Raw genomic sequence first — 17,015 nt, forward strand, 5'->3', positions numbered from 1 at the left:
AGAACAGTGCGGGAGTGAAATCGATTCAAGGTACTGATTTTAAAAAAATTTAAGAATGGTTTTCACTTTTTTAACATAATTATCTTAAAGTTCTCGATAGAGTTGGTAGCAATTTTACTTTCCTTACTTTTAGTTCTTATGTGATATATCTGCTAATTTTTTTTCCTGAAGGGCTCAAGGGTGTCCTGTTATTTTTTTTTTCTGTAACATTTTCCTCTTGAGAACATTCTCTACCACTAAAACTATGTTTCTGCTAAGACCTTATGACTTTTACTAGATGATTCCTAGCGAAAGTATCTCGACGTATTGTACATGATTAATACTTTTTTAGTTTTTCATCTTGCTATGAGTACTGTAAGGGTTTATTTATACGTAAGTAATTAGTTGTAATTAGTAGCTGGGCTGGCGTCGCATTGAAATCGTCCGGCCTAATTTGTTTATTGCTCTAAAGCGTGTTTAAACAGAAGATATATTACCGACCAAATTAGCATAATAAACTTCTTATGAAGTTGGTGTCAGTGAGGGAAATTTGCCCTGAAATTTCATGGTATTCGACCGTGAAATCTCGATATCTTTAACGAATTCAGGTGTTTTGCAAAAGTTATGTCTCTGAAGGTATTACCGTTGTGTTGTAGCCCTATTAGTGGTTGATAGTTAGCTTTCCACAGACCGTAACTTAAGCCGGGTCCTCGAAGAGTCATAACAATGTAAGTCCTTGAGATTTAGTACTTGTTTCAATGATCTTTTTGTATAGAGATTCAAATATTCACTAGGTATGTCCAATCGTTTTGCCGCCCTTGCCTTAACACATCCATGTAACTTTATTCAAATAAGTGCTTCAACCTTTACCGCTTAGTTATTGTACATTCAGCTCGGCCCGCATTGTCAATTATCATGGGCTGAAGTATTCGAATTTAGATGACTCGAATACTCACATGTATGAATAAGTTGTACAATAGTTTTACCTCCCACCAGCAGCGTGTGAAGAGGAACAGCTGAACCAGTCATGAGCGATGATCAAGCAATTAACACTGCGGGTGAACTCAACGATGACTTGCTGTTTAACCACGAGTTTAGATTCGACGATAACAATAACAGTGACATAACACCATCACTAAGCGATTATGAACTCCAGAAGATCAAAGAGGATCTGGGAATGGTAGATGGTGACAACGAGTTTGAAAACTCTGACCTACCGTTACCCTCCATCTACATCGATGGGAGAAATACCCCGACGCCATTTGACTTCCCGCTGACGGAAGAAGAGCGCGCGCTGCTGGAGCACTGTACGATCGGATCACCTCGGCGATTTTCCGATTCGCCGAGCGTTTGCTCGACATCTCTGGAGTTATTAGCGGACAGTTTGATTAAAGACTTCGAAGACATGGACTCTGATCATGATCAAGAACTGATTTTCACTCCAGATGAGGGACACAGGCCGGGGGCAGATACCTCTGTGCGTTCTTCTTCCTCTAAGGGGCTGAACCTGAAAGCTCCATCACCTTTACAAAATTTGCAGCGGGCCGTCGAAAGATCAAATTCCGAAGCTCTGGAATCCGTTGAGGCCAGTGATGAAAATGTTCGAAAATCAGAAAATAGTCTGAATGTGAAAAAAATTGAAAGTTCGCTCTCTCGTCCGATAATTGAGAGCGCTGATGCTTCATCGAACTCTGCATCCTCATCATCTCGTAACGGCCAAGAATCGGGGCAAACATCAAGATCAGCTTCATTAGATTCCGACTCGCTCCCGGCCTCGATCGACTCTGGTCTGCCAGTGAATGATGTGCATACACAGCATCAGTACTTTGTTGTGGTAGCCATAGATTTTGGAACAACATTCAGTGGTTATGCGTTCGCTTTTACTCGAGATCCCGAGAGCGTGCATATGATGCGTAGATGGGAAGGAGGCGATCCAGGTGTCACCAACCAGAAAATACCCACAACTTTGTTGCTGAAACCTGATGGAAGCTTCCATTCGTTTGGATTTGGTGCGAGGGATTTTTATCATGACTTAGAACCAGACGACGCTAAAAAGTGGATGTACTTTGAGAAGTTTAAGATGGCCTTACACACAAACAAGGTACAGTCGAGTTTGTCCACCAGCTTCTCTACTTCTTATCTTTGATTCGCTATAAGAGGAAAGGATTTTCCTATTACTTATAATTTTAAAAGAGGATAATTTGTTTCGATTATCTTCAAGAATTAGAAATAATTCATATCTTGCCGAATTTACACTTTTGACTTTGTATTGTAAATAACATTCCTAGCCTTGTAAAACTAATTAAAATATTGTTGTGATTTTGAATTTCATTAAAGTTAATTTGAAACTTTAAAACTTTCCACTTCATCCGGTTAGGATTGACTCTTAAATGAAATGATGTATTACAATTTTTTTTGAAGAAACTAAAATGCCGGTCAAAGCAAAGAAACACAGTATATTCGAGAGTTGTGTCGTTCCAAATGAAGGTGTATCATTTATAAGCTTCACGGTGTGATTTGTAAAACAAGCCATGTTATTTGAACCTGGACGTAACCGCTAACTGTTTTTAGAGAATTTTCCAAATAAAACACAGCCGGTAAGAATTTGACTGAGTTTACTTATGTAAAGATGTTTACATTTTCAAATAACTCTTTGAAATATTAATGAGAAGCGACTGACCAAAATACCGTATATTAATTAGATGACGACTTTCAAATCTCATCGATATAGACCACCGCAACGTGGTTTCCACCTTGAATGTTTTTATTAATATTATCACTTCCTCTATAGGATCTTCACAGAGATGTTGAGATCAAAGCTGCTAACGGCAAGTTAGTCAGAGCTGTGACTGTATTTGCACACGCGCTGAAGTTTTTCAAAGATCACGTGCTGGAAGAACTCTCTGACCAATCAGCAACGAAGATTCTGGAAGAAGACATTCAGTGGGTTCTTACCGTACCTGCCATCTGGAAGGCACCTGCTAAACAGTTCATGAGGACAGCGGCCTACGAGGTGAGTGGAATGTTTAATGCTCCTAAATTATTGGCTCGCATTCACCTGAGGAAGCCTTTTTGGCGAATCATAAATGTATTAGACTTTTAGCTTAGTTATGTTTTTTAGTTGAGCCTGACTAAATTCACGAGACAGAGACAGGCTTTAATCCTTTTTACTGAAGGTAATTTTCCACAAGAACGAAGGACATACCAGAGGGATGCTCGAGTTTCTCTCAGTTAGTTTTTTTAATTCCAAACGGATGTCATTATTGAAGCGTAAATTTAAGTATAGCTGACTCTTAGCTCAGGGACTTTCACAAATAAACCATCGGGCTCCTGGCCAAGAAATAATAAATCACATTTTCTACCAAAGGGAAAAAAGACCCTTAAAAAACCCAAGGTTGCACAATGCACTCATCTTGGCTCAAAGCCCCATGAAAGAACAAGACGCAAATTAATTTAAAGGAAAAGTTGCGTCCAATTTGAGGGAACTTCAGAACGTGTTACGTCCCAGAACGTTTTTTTCCACTTCATAGCTAATAGAAATCACAGTCTTCTGCGGTTGTGCTGGTGCTGTCTCTGAAAACATCCAAAAATTTAAGTTTGTGTGCCTCTACGTGATTGCACCATGAGATAATTACATGTTGAATAAAATATATAAATAATCGGCAACTTTCGAGACAAATAACGTCTCAATGCCTCTATGACACAATTCCTCATCGAAACTTTCTCATATCAAGGGTTCATTTGCGGTTGTGTACATGTTTGTTGTTCTCAAAAACATCCTACATTTAAGTCCGCACGTGAGATACTAGCTGATTATGCAAAAAAAAAAACCGTTGTTGTGTACTAGGTTTAGCAGTATTTATCTTGTTCAAAACAGTCAATACAGATCATGAAAAATAATTTTTGACACTCATAGATAGTAAAATCATAAAAAAGGCTACAAGTTTGAAATAGACCTTATTACTAAACCTCTAATATTCGGTCATTTCCGTGTTTAAAATCCTTTTGATAAAAGTTAAAAACCGCTTGTTCGTAGAACAAGGCCACTTTGAAGGGTCGCACCTCAAGCAGTGTTTCTAATCATGAAGTCGCGTAGTTAAGTAGAAGTGTACAGAGCCACTTTAAAGTTTGTAAGACATCTCATAGATTGACATCCACTTGTCATGTGCTAGTTACACCTTTGTCCATGTTAATTGAGACATTTTCACAGTAGTGGAGGCGGTGATTGTCATTATGGTTCAATAATAGAAATTAATATTGTGCTCAGAAGTTAAATTGTTCCAGTATTCGCGGAACATTATGGTGTAGCACCTCTTTAAAATTCACTTCCTCGTAATCATGCGTATTCGTTTCTACTGCTAAATAAACTTGTGATTGGTGTCGAAGTGTCGTTGTTAATGTGAGGAAAGTTGTTCTCTGTGAATAATTTCTTCAGAAGGAAGAGTTCGCTAACAACCACAGCGGCGATAGAGCCGAATACGAGACATTCAAAAACCACCATGGCTGAAAACAGCACTGTAGATTTGCAATTAATAGCGCGATAACAACGAAATTGTACCAACTTTCTTGTAATTAAATTCGTAATTCGTTGCGGCTTCCGCAACTTGGAAAAGAGCCAAATAAAATTGTAATGGGAGACGTCAAACCCGTCATTAGTACTGATTGCTACCAATATTCTCTCTAAAATGCCGACTCTCTCGTAACTAGACAGATGAGGAGAATAAAAAAATTCATCAGTAACGGGAATTTGGCTTGTGGTAAGCACCAAATTTTTAGAAAAAATGTGTCAACGGAAATGAAGAAGAAATGGATACATTTAGGGTATTGAAAAAGTTTATAACGGACACAAAATAATAGTGGAATGTGAAAAACATTATTTATATTTTCTCGAAGCTAAAAAGTAAATTGTGCTGGCGAGAAACCTGCTAAATTGAATAGATTGAACAATTGACATTCATTACCTTCTAAACTTTGTGATATAAAAGCTCGAGGGCTTTTTTTTCTTCCAAGATGAAATGTATAACATGTAGCATAATTTTAAGTTTGTAGAATACAACTCATTTTCTTATAATTTTTAGTCCACCTTGATCCTAACTAACTCAATACATCTGCCTAAAAATGTGTGGAAAATTGAAGCAAGAGACTTTTCAAAAAACAAAACATTTAGGATAACTTTTGTAAAGCGATACAGTGTTCTTAACAGTTCACTATTGCCAGTCTTAAAATATACTAGGCTACCAAAAGGTGCCAGTCTTAAAGTATGCAAGGCTGCTAAAATGTGCCCAACTGAGTATTGCCTCTGCAAGACGTATTTATTGCTAAAAAAACATCTTCCAAGTTATGTTGTCCTCTGAGAAATCCAAGGATCCAGGGGTGTCCAATTTATCATTTGGAGGCCATCAGTGCCAAAGCTTCTCCTCTGGAAACAAAAAGTGGTCCGTGCTTGAAGTACGGCACTTCCTCGCCTTTGCAAATTTTCCTCAGCACAAATGCTTCTATTCCTACCACAGCAGCCACGGTAACAATAACAAAGACCTCCACAAATACCATGGCTAGCGTAAGGTTTATCTTCTTTTCGATCGTGTGGAAAATCTTTCTGGTAACTTCGAATTGATTTTCAATCTCCTTCGAGATATGTTTTTTCGCTTTGAGGACGTTTTGAAGTTTTGCGGTTGGAATTTCGCCACTATCTTTGCCACCTGTAAGCTCTTATTTATACGTAAAAAAGCGCATGCTTTTGAATGACAAATCGAGTAATTATTTTGAGCCAAGGAATTTCTTTATTTGCTTACATTTGCATGAATTATTTTACGTCGGTGCTGCGAGATTGTTCAGCTCTGTTCCTGTTGTAAGTTAACTTCCAGTGCATGCCCATTTTGTGTGTTTCGTGGAAACACATTTCCTGAACCCTTTCATTTTTATATTTTCGGAAAACAGCGTTCATAATGTTTTTCGTTTTAATGCGTTAAAACATTTCAAAGCAAACGCCATTCATGTGTTCAGATTTTTATACAAGGATCTTTGTCATACACTTTATAATGACCTTTATCTAGCCTGTAAGCTCAAATACCCGTTTACCCCAGCATATTTCTGCTTCTTTCTAGTAAATAGTGGTGGCTCATCTTGCACGCAATCGAAAATTTAAAGCACTTATGCATAGCACGTACGTCAGTACGTGACAAACTTTCTCGAAGGTGTCAATGTTATTTCAGCATCTTATAGCTCTTTCTAACGCTATCCTTTTGAAGACAAATAGTTCTAAATAATTAATTTTGTTATGTTGTGATCTAAACAGATGCCCGGTGAAAACCAATGTTATTGGTTAACATCACGTGACTTTCGTTTCCTGACGTCTACAAATTCCTCCGAATTTCAGCTCTATTTTGTAGAGTTTTATTAAGATGAAAGGCATAGACCAATTTGTCAAAAGAATATAACAATTTTAGACTAGGGATGGTTGATATTAAAGTAAGTGAGTCCACGGCACCACGAGTGCTTGTTTATTTTTCTTTATCTTAAGTAAATCTACGAGCCTTTTTCATAATCCATATGAAATTGCAAAACGATATTTACACTGCGGTTGAATTTAAAAAAAAAAAAAAAGCTAGCAATATGATTGAATTTCAATTCCACGATGGTAACTTTCGCGGTTCGTTTCAATCTGAGTTGCATTCGAAACAAGAATACACGGCTGAAATGATTTTCACAATACCTTAGTTATGTTTGTGGCGAAATCCGCCACTATTATGCTTTTATCGATGAAATCACTCTTTTCCCCTTAACAGCAACCTTAAATAACTTGCCCAAAATAAAAATATCTTAAAGTTGAAGGTTTTTCTCGGTTTTCAAAATGTAATGTGTTAAGAATTTTCCCTAAAATACCGGCTAGCCTTTATCCATTCTGAAACATGAACACAGAGTAAGTTCTTCTTCTTTCTCACAGATAATATTGTTATAGTACATCTACCCCCGCAAAATAAAGATAATTTCTGCCTCTCTAGAAACTGAACCATCGATTGTCAATTTCGTGAGTCTTACTCGCCGTTGCAAGCAAATTAAGCAGGCATCGTTTCGTTTGTCGATGGTTAGTCTTTAAGTATTTTACCTTAGATACTTTAAGATAATGTTAAACATTCTTGCCTATCGATAGAAAAATTAAAGGAGCAGTTGAGAAGTCTGGTATAAATTGTTTTGTGAAACTGTCCAGTTTTTCTAAGGACAGAATGATAAATGTAGTAATCACGCGTTGTTTTGTTCTTGTGAAGTAAGTTCGAAGCTAACTGAATTGAAACTGCACTCGACATCGAAATGTTCCATGGTATTACAGCAAATACGAACCGTCACCCGCCAAGTGGTATTTTGAGTTGACATGGACGCGGTACTCTTTTCCTTCGCATAGTTTCTTGAGCATGTACACATCTAGGAGTGCTAGTGCTGTGAAAGTGCCAAGAACGACAATTTCTACTACCACCATGATTGTTCTCCAACTGTTTTAACGTTAAATCTGCCTTATCCAAACGAGATTTCCCTCTGCAAATAGTAGTGTCTCGAGCTGTACTCGGATTCATTAGTGTCAAGTGTGCGTCGCATAAAGGAGCACCTGCTATACAGCTTCTGTAAATAAGTGTGAAACTAATCAACAAGAATAGAATATTATTAGCGAACTATGCAGGTTGAAGATGTTTAACGTTTTGGCCGCAAGCCAGTTAGCTGAATTATGAAATGTTTTTCACTTAGTAAGCGTAAGAAAAGTTCTGGAAAAAACATCGTCAAAATTTGCGAATTTCTAAATCACCTATCTTCAATTAACGAAAAGCTTTCGTTCGAAAGGTAGCTGTTCTTTACGAAGTATAGTATGATTATTGATTTTGTCAACGAGTAGATAAACAAAACAAAAAAAAACAAAAAAACAAAAAAACTGGCAAAGACACAAAGATGTTAAACACATTCTAACCTCTACAACACAATAACAACAACTACATCAGCTGAGATGTAAACCTTACGAGAACCGAAAAAATAATAAACAGAGTTAATCCGTTTCTCAAAAAGAGAAACTTCTTATAATCCTGCAAATCGAATAAAACAATAACGAAGCCAATTCACTAAGAATAACCATAATTTAAGTCCAAAAACTATTGCTTGTACAATATTACACCAGAATCCATTTTCCTTAGAAGATAGAGATGTGAAAACTCCAACACATTGAAAACCAATGAAATTTAAGCGCATCCTTTAAGAACGTAGAAAATCTGCTTCAAATATCTCATTTCGTATTGATAAACCTTATATACAAAGGAATATACTTTCTAAATGTCTCATTTCATTTGCCATGTGTCTTTTAGGTTATAACTTGTCGTGGCTTTATCTCTTGAGCGCAAGCGTAGGTCTCAAAAACTGGTTTATCTTGCAGAGAAGTAAGGTATTGTCACTGGGAACACTTGTGCATACGGTTCCGTATCTTCCAGCTGATTTTGTTCCTCCCCAAAACATCGTTTCAGCAAGTAGATATCCAACACGCTAAATCCAGCCACAATTACTCCAAGGAAAACGGCCGTCACCACAACCATACTTGGATGAAATGTTCCTTCCGTGGGTATTTCATCAATGGAAATGTCAAAATGATTCTGCTGAGCTACTTAAGTCACTTTTAGAAGTTACACACATATATAGCGCATCACTACGTTTCGTAATTTTCAATAAAAACTTATTTGTGTAAGTGATGTTGGCTTGTGTCCAGGCTGACTTACTGCCACCTGCAAGTGGGAAAATTTATGGTTAAATTATTGACCAGGATTACAAAGGCGTCAGGCAGATAAAAATTTTCAGTATTCTGTGATTTAGAATTAGTCATAAGTTCGTATAGTATATTAACCTGATTTTGTTGCGTTGGGTTTTTAAGAGTTCAAATTTCACACATGAGTGTTCGTTTATTGACTCAGTTTACTATAGGCTACAACATACGCTCTTTTGCATACTTCAGGCTAATGTGAATAATACTGACTTACCAAACTGCCATGAATTAGGTTTAATAAATGTATTGGGATGATTACTTTGGCGAAATACCAGCAGAAATGCGATTGTCGATTCGGTTATTGGACAATATAATTTTGCAGGGAATAAAGTCTCAGCCAAAGTCTCGGCAGATGATTGTATCTTTTAAAATTACTTACCATCCATTAACATGGAACACTAATAACCGCTAACCGGGTATTTCTTTCTGGCAACCTTTAAACCAAAGAGTTGTTTGAGTGTGAATATTGTGCTGGATTTGAAGCTAGAAACTTTATGCTCTAAGGTGTTTGACCCTTCGAATTATAAGTTGAAATTTGTCCACTGGACTCCTTTTTACTGCTACGCGGATTGAAAATGAAGTGACTCAGAAAATCGCCCTGGTCTTTCTCCTCCTCAGTTTCGCTGTCAGCTCGATAAGAGTTTCTTATTTTGTCATGTAGGCGTTCATTTGAGCCCTGTGTCTTTGCCGGAGACCACAGCACAAACTTCCAACACAGTAAAGGTGAAATAATGTTACTCCGGCAACCAGTAATACAGTCAAAAAAATGGCAAGAGAAAGCATTGTGATCCAAAACAATTCTCAAACACGGTTGGTCTTTTCCCCATCGATATCTCCTGAATATGTATTGTTTACCGAGCATAAGAATTTCACATCAGATTCAATTCTGCTCTCCAGTGGTCCTAGCGACAAAGCCTATTCTCCTCGACAGCTTGGTGGAAGAATTTTTTTCAGGTTTTCGAAGTTTTACATCTTCATGGCATTAACTGCAATTTTTGCATTGATTTAGCGAATCAGAAATAAATTCCCCCGGCAATCTACAAGGAATTACTTTGCCATGATATGTTTCTGTTATGATAATAAATTTTGTGTTGTGTCATTCAAATGCAAATAGGAGTACAACACTTATATTCTGACATATTGGAACTCGTTTATTATTTAGAAACAAAATTAAATATAATTAGCATATGGAGACGCACCATCATGAAAACAACGAACAATGATTTCCTTTCTATGGTGGGGGTAATCACAACCATCGTCTATTGCTTGCAGGCTCGTTGGCTCGTTCATTTCGCCCGAGAACTTAGAACACTACTGGCTAATTTTGCTCGTCAAAAAAAATAACTCAATATGTCATTCCCCAACTCTTTAAGATCCGATCCAATCTTCTATTACCAAAGTTAATATTTTGTGTGATGAAAAACTAACGAAACTTTATTACAACTTCTGAATTAGACATTAAGCATGATATCCTTCGTATTTCAGGCCGGATTGACTGCACAAGATACCCCTGACCGTCTGCTAATAGCCTTAGAACCGGAAGCCGCCTCGATTTACTGTCGGAAGTTACGTTTGAGGGACTGTTCATGGGCAGAGGAGACAAAGAGGAGGTCCACTGTCTCATCATCAATGGACGCGCTAGTCGGAGATGACTTTCAAGGTACTAATTTCGGGAAAACAGGGAGCCAAGAAAGCACAATGACCTCTATTGTTCCAGCCTTAGTTCGATTCTCTAAACCTGCGTCATATGTGTGGGTTGAGCTTGTTGTTGATTATCTTTCCTAATAGAAGAGTTTCTCTCCAGTTGGCCCCAATTCTCCATCCTTTTCAAAAACCAACACCTTTAATTTCAAATCAATCTGAAACATGAACAGCAAAGATAGACAAGCAACCTCATGCTGTGTGTGCTCCTGCTAAAATCCAATTCATTACAATCATTATCTGCTTGTTTTAAGACAAGGATATCATAAGTGGTGCAACAATGTGATAGTTAGTTTCATATACTTATCAGAGCGTTGACGAGTCCATTTTACCTGCCCTCTAGGAGCTTAAACGCGCCCCCGGGCCTCCCTGGGTTACAATAACGCTCTTACTCTTTCACTTCGTTGCTGACTTGACTTTTTTCTTGTATTCAGAAAACACCCGTTACCTGGTGGTGGATTGTGGGGGAGGCACAGTGGACCTTACAGTACACGAATTAGACTCACAGACTGGTACCTTACAAGAGCTTCACAGGGGCACAGGAGGGGCCTGTGGGGCCACTGGCGTGGACGAGCAGTTCGAACTGCTGCTAAAGAAAATCTTCGGGAAGGACTTCATTGAGCAGTTCAAAATTAAGCGACCCGCAGGTTGGGTAGACTTAATGATAGCTTTTGAGGCAAAGAAACGAACTGCGAGTCCAAACAAGACAAATCCACTGAACATTTCGATGCCGTATTCCTTCATCGACTACTTCAAGAAACACAAAAGCTCAAGCATTGATTCAGCGGTCAAAAAGTTTGGAAATCCAAACGTGAAATGGTCTTCGCAAGGAATGTTGAGAATTGCGCCTGAAACCATGAAAGAACTTTTTGACCCCGTGTTGAGCAAAATTGTCGAACATGTCAAGGACCTCATTAGTCGAGAAAGTGTTACCGGTCTAAAGTTTCTCTTCCTTGTAGGTGGATTTTCCGAGTCGCCATTACTTCAAGAAGCTGTGCGTAAAGCGTTTGAGTCAAATATGAAGGTAATTATTCCCCAAGAAGTCGGGCTAACCATTCTCCGAGGGGCGGTGCTGTTCGGATTGGATCCCACTGTTGTCCGAGTTCGACGGGCTGTTATGACGTACGGGGTCGGAGTCCTCAATCGATTCATTGTCGGAAAGCACCCAAGAAACAAACTCGTGAAGAAATCGGGCGTCGAATGGTGTACCGATGTGTTCGACAAATTTGTAACTTCCGATCAGCCACTGAAACTGGGAGAGAGTGTGACGAGGAGTTATGCGCCTGCCAAACCAGGACAAACTTCAACAATAATCACAATTTATTCCACGGAGGAAGAAAACGTTAGTTTCGTCACAGACCAAGGCGTCAAGAAATGCGGACAGTTGCTTCTGGAGATGCCAGAGGTGGAAAACACTGATATCAAGAAACCGAGGGAGCTTCAAACGAGCATGATTTTTGGTGATACTGAGATTAAAGTTACAGCTCTGGATATTCTGTCCGGCAAGGAAGCGAGAGCAAGCATCAATTTCTTGTCCCTGTGAAAAAGGGCGGAACATAACGAAACACACCGTCAATTAAATACTTAATTTGGTTTTATCAATTGAGTTTGTAATGGAAATTTGCCACCGTAGAGTTTCTAAAGCTGATATTTTATGCGAAATACCAAGGGCTGACTCTCGAAATGTCAGCTTTTTCTTTGCGGTGGCCGATTTATATTATCAACTTAGTTGATGAAAAGAAATTATCTTGCGATACCCCCCCCCCCCACCCCCATCGATGCAGCATCACAAATGCTTGTGAAACTTACCCCCTTAATTCATTCATTGTACAACTAATAGTTTTTATTTAACACTGGGAAAAGTAGTTGAAGTCGAATGGAAGTTTTTTTTTTCGTTTTAAAGTGATGTACCAAATGATTACCAGGGTGCGCGAGAATAATCGGAATGTTATCTTTGAATAATCTATCAGTTTCTAGACTATACTGTATTTTTAAATGAAAATTCCTGGATTTGATAAACCCACAAACTTTATGTCATGAGACAACAGAAAAGATCCGCTTTTTACGTAGAGGAAATGAAAGAAAGATGATAAATTCTTAGCTCGGTAGTGGAATAGAGAAAGGTATTGTTCGTCCTGTTACTGGCGTTTGACAAAGAAAAACTTTAAGTCACTTTTTGCAGCTGATTTGAAAAGCAATATATGAAAAAACAAGTCAAAAGGAGAAGCAGAGAAGAACACACCACCGATAAATAAGAACTCTTACTTTTATTAAGACCTCTACGAGGCGTCTGTAAAACGTGTTTAGTTCAGATACTTGATCAGGACGGTTGGCATACGATGATTTAGCTGATTTGTTTCTACTCTTCGCACTTCCGTTTTTTAGAACTCCGTGGCATACGGTGAAATAATAACTATATTTTGCTTTTCACGAGAACAACATCTTTTGATTATTCTCTTTGTCTTCAATTCCATTTTGAAACCTTTGTTGCAGATTAGCATCATTTTGAGTTTGTGGTCAAACTCCACACCGTTTGACGATTACCGATCGCTGGTTTCGGTAACAGGTCGTTTTGTACCCACGGTCGTTTTCGTAATAATCTTCCAGATCTTAGGTTGATTTAAATAAGAACTGTTTATGTTGGTTACATATGTCCACTTTACGTTTGAATCAGGTCGCATTTACAATGACATTTCAATATTGAAGGACTTGTAACGTAACTACATACACCAAGAGGATGTTTCATATGCAGTCCTTTACAACTCAACTGGGTCGTTTCGTACCCAGTCAGCTGAGTCCTTCCGTACCCAGCTAGGTCCTTTAGTACCCAAACTAATAAAGTATATTCTCCATGTTAACTATTGGAGAAAAATATCACACTTTCACGAGCTGTTATTGTTAAAAAAGTCATAAGTATATACAATAGACTTTTCTATTAAAAATATCTCACTTACCTTACGCTAGGCAATAATTAAATTGTTTTTGTTAAAGTCACAAGTATAAACAATTAACATTAACGTAGTATCTTCCTCGCTTGACTCTAATAATTTGTCGTAAGCAACGACTGACATCTGTTCGCACGCTGGCGCGTGAGGTATTCTGAATTAAGTTATGAATCGATCAGTGGTTTGGGTAAGAACCGACTTAAACTTGGGCACGAACTGACTCAAACTTGAGTACGAATTAAGTCCATTTGGGTACGAAATGACCGTGGGTATGAAACAACTGAATACCTTGGTTTCCAAGGCAAAGAAAAGCAAAGTGACGCTTGTGCTGTATAAAATTTCCCCCACTTCAAGGGTGTGGCCGATTCTTAAATATTTTCTCAGAAATTGAAATAACTGTGATCAGATATTTAAAATATTTCATTTGTAGCATTTGACTATGAGAATCTAAACTACAGCTCAGTTCAGTTACTATATATTGATGATCAAGCTCCTTTTAGTTCTACTGCCACAGTTGAGGAAATTAACTATTATACTTGTTTAATTCCTGATTTGATTGGTGAGCATAAAAATGGTTTCCATAATCATATCCTGGAGTACCATTCAATCCTCAGTGAAGAGACCTTTTATTTTTTATTGAATTTAATTTCCATGCGCTGATAGTCATAATTTACTTTATAAATAATACTACTTAATGTTAACAATAAAAATCTTGCATTATGATCTCTCCAACCTTCTTTCAATAACAACGTTGTTTCTTCAGCTGCATTCTTTTCCAAAATTATTGATACTAGCAGCAAAAGAGTTTCTAGTATCTTCATAATTAAGCTATGTACTTTTTCTTTTTATCCCTGCATGACATGAATGGCACAATACTTTCCCTGATTTTTGGCCAGGCTTCTGTCATTTTTCTTTTACAGCACATGACACAGCAACTATTATACTTGTTTAATTCCTGATTTGATTGGTGAGCATAAAAATGGTTTCCATAATCATATCCTGGAGTACCATTCAATCCTCAGTGAAGAGACCTTTTATTTTTTATTGAATTTAATTTCCATGCGCTGATAGTCATAATTTAATTTATAAATAATACTACTTAATGTTAACAATAAAAATCTTGCATTATGATCTCTCCAACCTTCTTTCAATAACAACGTTGTTTCTTCAGCTGCATTCTTTTCCAAAATTATTGATACTAGCAGCAAAAGAGTTTCTAGTATCTTCATAATTAAGCCATGTACTTTTTCTTTTTATCCCTGCATGACATGAATGGCACAATACTTTCCCTGATTTTTGGCCAGGCTTCTGTCATTTTTCTTTTACAGCACATGACACAGCAAGCTGGTGTATGCCACTTAATCAAAGTCAGGAATGTCTTCAAATGAGTATCCCCTATAACCTTTCCAAGCATAGTAAGCTATTCTGACATGGTAGAAGCCTGGGATGAACATTAGGGAACCAAGGATCAACAATGGATAAGTCCGATCAGCATACTGAAAAGGTAAGAGATGAGTAAAATCCAGCAAAAAAAGTGGTGCAAAACATGTAATAAGACTGTAGGTTTGACTCTCAGCTGAGTGAATTTTCCACTTACACTAAGATGACATTGTGATGTGAATGTTTTACATGAACTTACTAGAAATCAAAGTTAAAAAGCCATACTACTAATCAGTAGGGGTGGCAGGCATTCAAAATCAAACCCAATCAATTTAAGGCATTTGTGCCCTTTCTCATACTTATTTAGTACATAGGGTCTAGACAACTTTTGGTTCATTCAAATGAAACTTAGACCAGCTATTTGAAGAGGAATTCACTATACTGCTGGCTCTGTAAGTAGGCAAGATAAAATGAATCCTTCAATCTGATATGCTACCCAAGTAGTTAAGCTGACCAGTTTAAGTTTAGACCCCTTGATTTGTCAAAAAATGAAAGAATAGGTGTGGCCCATTATCAGAATTCCTTACCTTTTGGGCTCTTTTAATTGTAATATGAAATGTTTTCCCACTATTTTGCCAACAATAGACAACTAAAATGATTTAGCACTTCTTTGCTATTATTGTTTAGTTGCATGTAAAAAAAATCTTATCAACCTAGGTTTTCCAAATCATAACTCTACTCTTTTATATACTGCATTGTGTCTTATTTTACCTTTTATACTATTTATTTTACTATTGAATTTAACCTACATTTTCTGCCTTATACTTTTGCCTCTTTGTTTTTAACAAGCTTTAGACTGAACCTGAAAACTCATATTTTCAAACCAGTAGTAGTGATTCACATGTAACTTCTCCTTATAATATCCATCCATTATCCAACACAAAGGTGATAAGAGTACTCAAACTAATCAAGTTATGTTGATCTAATACCAAATTCTCAAAACTATGCATGCCATGGAATTGATTGGTTACCACTTGTAAAACAATACACACCTTCACATCGAAATATCCCGTAAAGAGTAGTGATCCAAAAACAAGTAAAAGAGTTCCCACGGAGGATAAGAAAACTGCCAGCAGTAAGGCCTTCCAGGGTACCTTTGGGGGAGGCTTTATAAACTATAAGTGAAAAGACCATGTTCACGTTATATTCATTTCATATAGGGTTTAAAACAAAGAGTTGGTGGTGGAGGTAGGATTTCCAAGTCAAACCTATGGGAGAAGTGCAACCCCCTGTAGCCAACCCTAAATTGTGTTGGTACTTATATTTGGCGGGCACATGTATGCATAAATCAACTCAATCAATCACCCAGAGTATGCAACGGTTCTGAAACTTTTTTCTTGATTGGGGCCTTGAAGTTTAAAATATGCGTAATTTAAAAAGAACCAAAAAGATTACTAAATTATTATCGGAGACATCAAACGTAGCAACTCCTTTGTGGTTAAGGAGATGATTGGTACCGGGAATGGTACGCAAGCAAAAATATTTCTTTTAAGGGTAAAATTTCCGCACAGCCCCATGCTATTGTAAAACAAATCTGTTTTCCCAATGGCAATGTATTGTTATAGTCATTGTTTTCTCTATTCAAGAACTGAATGCATAATGAAGTATGGGGCTGTGCGGAAATTTTACCCTTTTAAGTAAATTCGTTCGTATTCCTTGGGATTTTTAGTTTGTTTCTTTACTTTGTTTCGCTTTTCGCCTTTTACGAGAACCTCAATTAATCTAATCTTGAAACTTGTTATCGAAATGAAATTGAAGAGTTGTTTCAAACCTGCGCGTCAATGTAGCCATCATCGTCAGAAATCTTTTTATATTTCACTTTACTTCTGATCATCGTTGTAGGCATTTTCTAACGTGCCTAAATTAGCCGAAAGCCCAGCTATTTGTTGATAATCCGTGATAAGAATGCCTGATCGAGAGTCATTCATACAGAATCCTTACGAAGTTTACGAAGTTGTAACCTCGCCTTCAAACCGATCTACAGCAGAAGCCCTGGATACGAAGTAATCGGAACAAAGAAAATAGTTCAAAAAGTCCCCATTTTACAATCTTGAAACCATTGGAATTAAAGTTTGAGAACTATTACAGTAGTGTGGATGGAAGTAGGCCACTTTCCAGTGAATACTGTGATGAATATCCTTCACAATCTAGAGTTTGAA

The 17,015-nt window shown here is 37.5% G+C and overlaps 2 protein-coding genes across 3 annotated transcripts; one reads left to right on the top strand and one right to left on the bottom strand.

Moving 5' to 3' along the window:
• Positions 1–543: 543 nt before the first annotated feature.
• Positions 544–12,758, top strand: LOC131788768 (heat shock 70 kDa protein 12A). 2 transcript variants are annotated; one of them, XM_066167961.1, is made up of 5 exons: positions 544–707; positions 979–2,080; positions 2,771–2,992; positions 10,256–10,430; positions 10,906–12,758. In XM_066167961.1, the coding sequence occupies exons 2-5, from the start codon at positions 1,007–1,009 to the stop codon at positions 12,012–12,014; spliced, it is 2,580 nt and encodes an 859-aa protein (XP_066024058.1). In that variant the 5' UTR covers positions 544–707; positions 979–1,006; the 3' UTR covers positions 12,015–12,758. The 2 variants fall into 2 exon arrangements, with proteins under 2 accessions (XP_066024058.1, XP_058961843.2); XM_059105860.2 differs by lacking the exon at positions 544–707 and having other exon boundaries at positions 891–2,080.
• On the bottom strand, positions 12,720–16,953 carry LOC131788781 (transmembrane protein 230-like). The gene is made up of 3 exons (XM_059105873.2): positions 16,628–16,953; positions 15,849–15,971; positions 12,720–14,912 (listed from the first exon to the last, which is right to left on the bottom strand). The coding sequence occupies exons 1-3, from the start codon at positions 16,700–16,702 to the stop codon at positions 14,775–14,777; spliced, it is 336 nt and encodes a 111-aa protein (XP_058961856.2). The 5' UTR covers positions 16,703–16,953; the 3' UTR covers positions 12,720–14,774.
• Positions 16,954–17,015: the final 62 nt, after the last annotated feature.

Source organism: Pocillopora verrucosa, chromosome 1, assembly GCF_036669915.1.
Source record: "Pocillopora verrucosa isolate sample1 chromosome 1, ASM3666991v2, whole genome shotgun sequence".
Classification (NCBI taxonomy): Eukaryota; Metazoa; Cnidaria; class Anthozoa; order Scleractinia; family Pocilloporidae; genus Pocillopora; species Pocillopora verrucosa.